Consider the following 7814-nt stretch of genomic DNA (forward strand, 5'->3'; position numbering starts at 1 on the left):
GCAAGTGGTAAATCATTTGAAAGTAATTTAAAAAAAAAAGTATCTCTTTTGTGTGCACCTTACTTCTGAAGTATTTTATCTTGTTTAATGCTTGGGAGGGGAAAATAAGTGACATCATTTTCTTTAAAACTGCTTTTGGAAAGTCAAATTCCCAGAATTGTACCTCAAGTTGGGCTTCCACACCGGTGTGCTGTCCCTTAAGCCAGCATTTATTTGCTGTAAGAAAGCTTATAAAGATCTATCAAGTTGCCTTGTGCGCATGTGCAAAATGTTTCATTCAAAGGATACGGCGTGTGTCATTTTCTTTTTTAATCACTGGGCTGATGCTTTGTAAATCATTCTTTTGGTTGGCTGCTGTACCAGTGCTTCTTGATGAAACAAAGTCCCCTCTGCAGATTTTGGTGCTCTTACCTAGCAATTCCTACTGTATGATCCCGAAATGTTTCAGTGGATGGTGTTATGCTTCCAATGTGCACAGCATACATTATGTGGGACTTTTGCTGAACTGCATCCTTCCTTTATCAAAAGATGGCAAATACAGTGTCATGGATTGGAGGTGTTTTGTTGCTGCTTTTTTTTCCTCCCGATGAACTTGTTTTTCAAATGTGGTTGAATAATCATCACAGAGAACAAATTTCAGTTATGAAAGCTTGAAGTATGCTATTTTGCAGAAGGGGAAAGGGATTTAATATTTATGTTTGCTTTAAAGATATTTTGTGTGTGCACGCGCACAGATACATAAGAAAAGCAAAACATTTCTGTTTCTTGGTAATATAATGTATTTGACATTTTTTGGTGTGCTAAATACTAATTCATGCACAAGGACACAGCCTTTGTAAGAGGTAGAAGGAAAAAAAATTACACATTCTTTTGTTCCTAATTTTTACTTGTTTTCTTTGTCATAGTAGCTTTTAAGTTGCAGTGCTATAGAGAGAACTTCCACAGGGATTCAGGCATCTTCAGCAGAGAACCCGTATAAGGGTGCTAGTGGAAGGAAATTTCATTCAACGTATTGTCCCATTATGACGGGTAGTTTATCAAGCCTCCACTATCTTACGTTGTCCATTTTCATTTTTCCACCCTCATGGCAAAACGCTGTCCTATTCCCTTTCCTTGTCCAAATGCAGTCTCTGAAGTCTTTACTTCCCTCATTCTTTAGCACCTGGTGCACCTGGTCACAGTGCTCAGGTGATTAATAGACCCTCGTAAGTGTGTCACTTAAGTGTTTTTTAATTTGTTGCGTTAGTTGCTGATTATTTTTTCATTGCCATATTATCTTTTAATTCCTAAAATGCAGCTTGACTTCTATTTATAGATTTGGTCTAGTGTTTTGTGTGTTGTGTTTTTTTTTTTTTTTCCTGTCAGGCATGTCTGTATCACACTTGGGGGAGAGTGTTCTTTAAAACTTCTTGGCCATTGTTTACTTGAGAATGAGGACATACAAGCTCTGTTGAATTTAGCTACAGGTAGACTGTAGTGTACATCTTCATGGGGAAGATAATGCACGTAGTCTCTGTAATATCTTCTCCTCACTATCATAGGGTGCACTGTTGCCATGGCAACATTTTTTAACTTCTCTGCAGTATCACAGAAAACCTATGGCAAGTGGTGTGCTGCGGGCTAACAACATGTTAGCAATGCATTAAATGTCTATCTCACTCACAAAACTCTTCCCCTCTGGAATTGCCTGTTACTTTTCAGACACAACCCTTGGTAATAATTGCAGACCAGTGCAGAATGGTTTGTGTGTGAACACAGTGCTGTTGGATATGTGAACATGCTACTTTGTGGGAGGCGGGCAATGGTTGCTGCTTTTATCTGAGGAACCCCAGACTGTGTTAACAGGAATCAGTCAGTTGGTAGCAAATCATCTTCTAACAAATAGCACCTTTTTTTTCTTTTTCCTTTTCTTTAATTTCAGAGTTCAACAGTAATGGCCAGAGCTGAAAAATTCAAGGAAGTTGAGTATCTCCTTATTCATGGAACAGCAGATGGTGAGTTGCAGTTAATTAGACATTTTAGTATTACAGACAGGTTTGCAATTCTACTACTGACAAAACAAAAGCATGAAGGGGCAAGGCTGTTACATTTACGTCAATAAAATAATACAGCTTTCTTCAACTAATTTGTGTTTCAGGCAGCAGTGCTGGGGAGTCTTCTGTGTTCGTTGTTTTGCTTTTTCCCCCATAGTAGTACAGAATCAAAATTTTGTTTACCTTTTTCCTTTTCTATTTCGTTTTTCAGATAATGTTCACTTTCAGCAAGCAGCACAGATAGCCAAAGCTCTTGTGGATGCTGAAGTGGATTTTCAGGCAATGGTATGTCTGTGTTTTGTGTATCATATTACAAATGGACTTATATTATGAGAATGATGGCATCAGCTCCTTGTAGTTAGGTACATATCAATTGCCATCTTAAATGAAAGCTCACATACTTGCATTTCACCTTCAGTAATTTAAATCTTAACATAACTTTCCATATATCTACTGCATAAGGAAAAAAAAATGAAGCAGCTGCTTCTGATACTTGATCCTGTTTACCTAATCTTTCATTTTGTTAATTTTTCTGTGTTCTCAAACAGTCAAGCTAGTCCCAATCTTAGCATGCACCCACAGTTGCCTGAATAGTATCTATCTTACTGTATAAGAAAAGGGTAACTTCAGCTAAGTCCATTTCTTTACCCAACATATCCGGTCCATCATTTTCAGTGTTTCTCTATTACACTTGTAAGACCTCATAGTTGCCCCAGCATACTGTGCATGGAAACTCCCAGAATAAGGTGCTGGTGCTTCCTTTCCTACTTTTTCCCAGACCTTGGGGAACAACAGATAAAGTACAGAATGAAGGCAAGTGCACCAATGTATATGAGCTCCCCTTCAGCCAGACCTGAAGGGCTGAGGTGGTCAGAGTGGAAGAACCTCTTAACTGAGGAGCTGTACCTAGCCTCCATGTGGACAAGTAACCTATTTATTTTGTACTTAGCACGACTAGCTGCTGTATCCCGCAGAAATCAGGGATAGAAATCACAGCGCCTTCCTACCCCCTTTGCCTCAATGCTGAATTAGCCTCTCAATGGCTGGCTGAATGGTTTTTTGTTTGTTTTTAACGTCTATCACACTTGATTTGTATGATTTAGGTGTAGCAAGAGTTAACGTTCTCTGTATTTTCTTTCCTGCAGTGGTATACTGACAAAGACCATGCCATCACCGGTCAAGCACATAAGCATATTTATACTCACATGAGCCATTTCATAAAGCAGTGTTTCTCACTGTCCTAGCACAGGAATGGGACGAGCATTTTGGTTGTTAGACATGGGTTTTCTCCAGAAAACTCTGTGGTTAACGGACAAAGAGCCAGTATAAACCTTGGGATACCTGAATATACAATGAAGTGCTAATCTGTATAAAGATTTCTGTTGCCAAGCTACTATTATTGATTGCATTTAATCAAGTCATTAACATCACCAGAATGTAAGTTGTAGACTTCCATAAAGCATGGTACTTTCTTGAATCAGTACTGTTTGCTTTGATATTTCAGTCTAAAAATGAAAACCAAAAAAAAACCAGTTTCTATATGGTATAATGAATGGTGAAAATAACATCAAAGATGAATTGACATGATCATCAGCTGAGGAATAAAAACAATGTTTCCCAAAATAAGATCCCTGTGATTATTTCTGTGAAAATACAGACAAAACTTTGAACAGATTTTGCAGAAATTACCTAATGTATGATCAATGATTACTTCAGAAATAGTACCGTGAATGCTGCAATGTTAGTATTTTCTACGCAGATGGAAACACTTTGTTAACTGCAGTTCCTTAAGTTAGTATTTTCTCTGCAAACTCTTAGATTACAACTGAAGAAATCTTGCAAGGAAAGCTCGTAACCAGCTTTCACTAAAGATTTTAAATGAAACCAGCAGCACTGAATTTTTTTCCTGCTTTGGTAAACTGTTATCTGGGAACTCTAGCAGTTCCTCACTGTTGTTTCTTTTCAGGAGAGAAACTGCTTTTTCTTTTTTCCTTTTCTTTTTTTAATTTCCTATTTACCATTGAGCAGGCTACCTTCTTTGCATTTTAACATAAAGCACTACTACATGACCTAACTGTCACTTAAAGCAAGGACTAGACTGTAGGTCTCACATGAACATGCTGTTTAGCAAACCTGCTCTTCATTGCAGCTTACCCGTAAACTTCTGCTTTACCTTCAGCACTCCAGGTAGGCTTCTCCATCTGAAAATAAGACTCATATTTTCTTAATTTCACACAGATCATATAACTGGGTTGCATCTTTTCTATAAAATGTGCTGCTTTAAATTAGTAAGTCATTAAGTTACAAAAGGATGTATATTCAATGTCATTGAAAATGCTGCATAAGAAATAACTCTTAGAATGTTACAAAAATACATTAACTCTAAGACTTATAGTGAAATTTCTGGTTTTGCTTAATGGTGTCATGATATTAGATATGATTAGCATGTGATTGCATGTATGTATGTATTGTGTGTTACTAGTGATGTAAATGATGTGACTGTAAAAGTAGTCATACAGGCAGATAAAGAACGGGGAGGTCTGAATTTCTTTGGTCTGGTACATCTTCCCCAGCTCCAAGAATAATGCAGACAATGAATAAGATGATAGAGCTACCTCAGGGAACTGACAAATAGCACTTCAACTTAAAAATGCATGAACGCAGGTAAAATACCTAAAACTGAAGGCCCAGAAGAAAGCCACTTTACTTCATTAATATACGAAGCTCTGCTCTGAGACAACTGGTTGTGGCAGAAGTACTACCACATGCTAGACTTAGGCACTTACATACTAGTTAACATTTTTTCCTCTTTATTTTTTCCAGGTAAAATGGTAAACTTAAGTTCTTTGTACAATACACTTTGTGTAAAATATTAACAGAGGCAGCAGAAGCCTGAAGTGTGAGCTAAAGTTTTCTGGCTGGGAGGCTTCCATTCTTTGGTTCAAAACTTAGTGAAGCTCAAAGGTGTTCTAATAAGATAGAGTTAATAATTTAAATATTTGGGGGTTGGCAAAAGTACTAGGCTTTAAAGCTTACAGGTACAGGTTTTTTTCAGGAGCAGAAATAAGAATAAATAAGGCCCTAAGAATAGTGGGAGCTCCCACCATAGGCAGTAGCTGAACAAATGATCAACCATTAGACAATTTAAATACTGTTACTTTGAGGAATTTTAAGCTGTATGAACTTACCTCGTGAGCTGTTAAAGGACCCAACTACTGCTGCCTGCTCCACATCATCTCTCCCAAGAACTAGCGGAACCAACTCATGACCAGTAAACCAGAATCTAATTCCCACTCTCTTCCTGGAACAGGTCAGTTATATGCCATCCCTGATGGCGCACTGTTTGTTAGAGACATACCATGTACACCACCAACAACTACACACAGCTAGCCAATGCTGGTTGTAGCGCATGTTTCAATAAGATCCCACTTGGAAATGAAGCAGGACTGAGCTATACGATTCAGATATTTGTGAGGCATATTCAAGCATCAGGTAGCCATTTAAAACACTGTACAACATTGCATATTTTGCAGTGTGAAAATAAAAATTGAAAATTAGTTAGGATAAATATTTATTTTCACGTAACATTTCTTAATTGTGAAAAACACAATAGTCTATTCACATGTACACATAAACTTCTGTAATAAATTACATCCAAGAAATGAGTAATTTTGACCAGGAATATGAAATCAGAAGTAAATATAGCAGTACATTTATATTGTGTGATTCAGAATGTTGAGATTAACATTGGAATAGCATTTAAATTCACACAAGAGCAGAGTGACTGTTTAAAAAAAACACTCTGGAATACTGAACAGAAATACAGAATGCCATTGAATACAGTGATTTCTTAATATTCTAAGAGTTGGTCAAGTGAAACTAATACATCTTGATTGTATACATTATCTGCAACAAAGTCAGCAACATATTAAAACACCACCAGGCTGCTTTTGGGACGAACCAGTATTGCACTTCTATACTAACCTTAAAACAATTGGAATATTATAATTTATTATCAAGTACACAAAACAAAGCATTTAACCTTAATGCGTTGGCATTTTTTCCTAAATTTATAAATACTAACATTTAATTAAATGTAAATCCTTCCTTATGTCCATTACATGTCTTCCCGCCCCCCCCCCCCCCCCCCCAATAGAAATGGTCTTTAATGGGCTTTGATAATGCCAAGTAAAATTTAGAACAGTGACCCTACTGGTTTGCAGCAAAACACAGTTATCATTTATGGCTGAAGTAGTAAAACATACATACGCACTCACACACAAAAACATCAGAAGGAATACTTTAAATGTGCTGGAAATGAAAAGTAAGTCACATGAGGACTATGGAAAGATTAGCTATTTTGGAAAGCTAGGGAATGTTAAAGCCCTGTAGCTGAGTTCTTAGAAAGATTATGAGACTGTAGATGCTCATTCTTAGGATTCAAAGCAATAGTGACAGCCTTCATTTAATCATTTAAAAATTTATCTTAAAAAAATTTTAAAATTAGTAAGTTTCAAATAATCCATAAAACTTTTGCTCCACATTTCTATTAATTCAATACCTAATCTCATAGTCCTTGTTTTACACAAAAGAACAGCTTGAAGGATCAGGCAATAACAAAATTGTTTATGAAAAATGTCTTTGCAGTAGCTTTAAAGCCACGTTTTACTTAGCAATGTTGTTTTTAATCTTTTAATCAATATGTACTTTATAGAATAGTGAAAAGAGCTGTAACAAATGGGTATCCTGCCATTGATTTTAAGTATTATACACAAACTCTGAAATTAACAGGTTTACAGTTGTTAATAGAACAATATAAATATGTACTTTATGCGGCTGTATTTTAGGCAATACAGAAGAAAATCATTGGGCAGGTGCTATCATTGCATGGGCGGTATAGTTTGTATCTACAAAATTTTCCCTATTATAAAATAATGGATTCAGTAATGACATAATGGAGTTGTTTGGCCTACCACAGCAACATTCGTACAATACAAGATAAGATACTGTAATCACAGATTGCATTTTAACAAATACTGTACCAATGTTTCACATCAAAGGATGTGGTGGTGTTTTTCAACCAAAGTGAGAGAATGTTTATAATAGATACCTTAATATATATATTATATATATGACTATGTTCCAGTTGCATACAAATTTAAATATTAAATACACTGTATTAAATCAAGGAAAACTGCACAAATACAGAATCTGACCCTGCAATCTCCATAGCAAGAGTAATCCATGACTTCAAAATGACAATTTGAGGAGGAAAGCATTATCCTCAGTAGTTTGTTCATGGGTCAGATCAGTTCTCACTTAAAAAAAATTCTTAAATCTTAACTAGTCAAGTTGGGTCTCCTAAAGTCATTTCCTCCAATTAAGTGGATTTAAAAAAAAAAAATCTAACAAGTGTTTCAAGTTCATCTTGAATGAAGATTAAGTATTCTCACACAGGAAAAGTAGCAAAATACAGTACAAATCTATTAACAAGAAAGTTGAATTTGAAAGAAACTTTGTTTGTTAAATGTATGATATGAATACTGATAAATGGCCAACACCAGCAAAGGAAATCAAGATTTTTTGCATTGGCTACTGCAAACTTTTGCACAAATACTAGACAATGTAGACATTTAGACAAAGGCTAATGAGATAAATATTGCACTACATTACCTGTGCTAGTTTGAGATGAAAGACAAAAGTTACAAGATCAAATCAGTTATACTTAGTGGTTGTGGCACTCCTTTCATTCATTCGTAAAAAAATTAACTGAAGAACAAG

General features: G+C 35.9%; 1 protein-coding gene across 2 annotated transcripts in view; it reads left to right on the forward strand.

The window, feature by feature from the left end:
• The window catches only part of DPP4 (dipeptidyl peptidase 4), a 43093-nt gene extending 39441 nt beyond the window's left edge, over positions 1 to 3652 (forward strand). For both annotated transcript variants that reach the window (XM_035571460.2, XM_050711750.1), the window contains 3 exons: positions 1922 to 1994; positions 2245 to 2318; positions 3179 to 3652. In XM_035571460.2, coding sequence (XP_035427353.1) covers positions 1922 to 1994; positions 2245 to 2318; positions 3179 to 3277 — 246 coding nt within the window. In that variant the 3' untranslated portion in view covers positions 3278 to 3652. The remainder of the gene's footprint in view (positions 1 to 1921; positions 1995 to 2244; positions 2319 to 3178) is intronic.
• The last annotated feature ends 4162 nt before the right edge of the window (positions 3653 to 7814 follow it).

This window comes from Cygnus atratus, chromosome 6, assembly GCF_013377495.2.
Source record: "Cygnus atratus isolate AKBS03 ecotype Queensland, Australia chromosome 6, CAtr_DNAZoo_HiC_assembly, whole genome shotgun sequence".
In the NCBI taxonomy this organism is placed as follows: domain Eukaryota; kingdom Metazoa; phylum Chordata; class Aves; order Anseriformes; family Anatidae; genus Cygnus; species Cygnus atratus.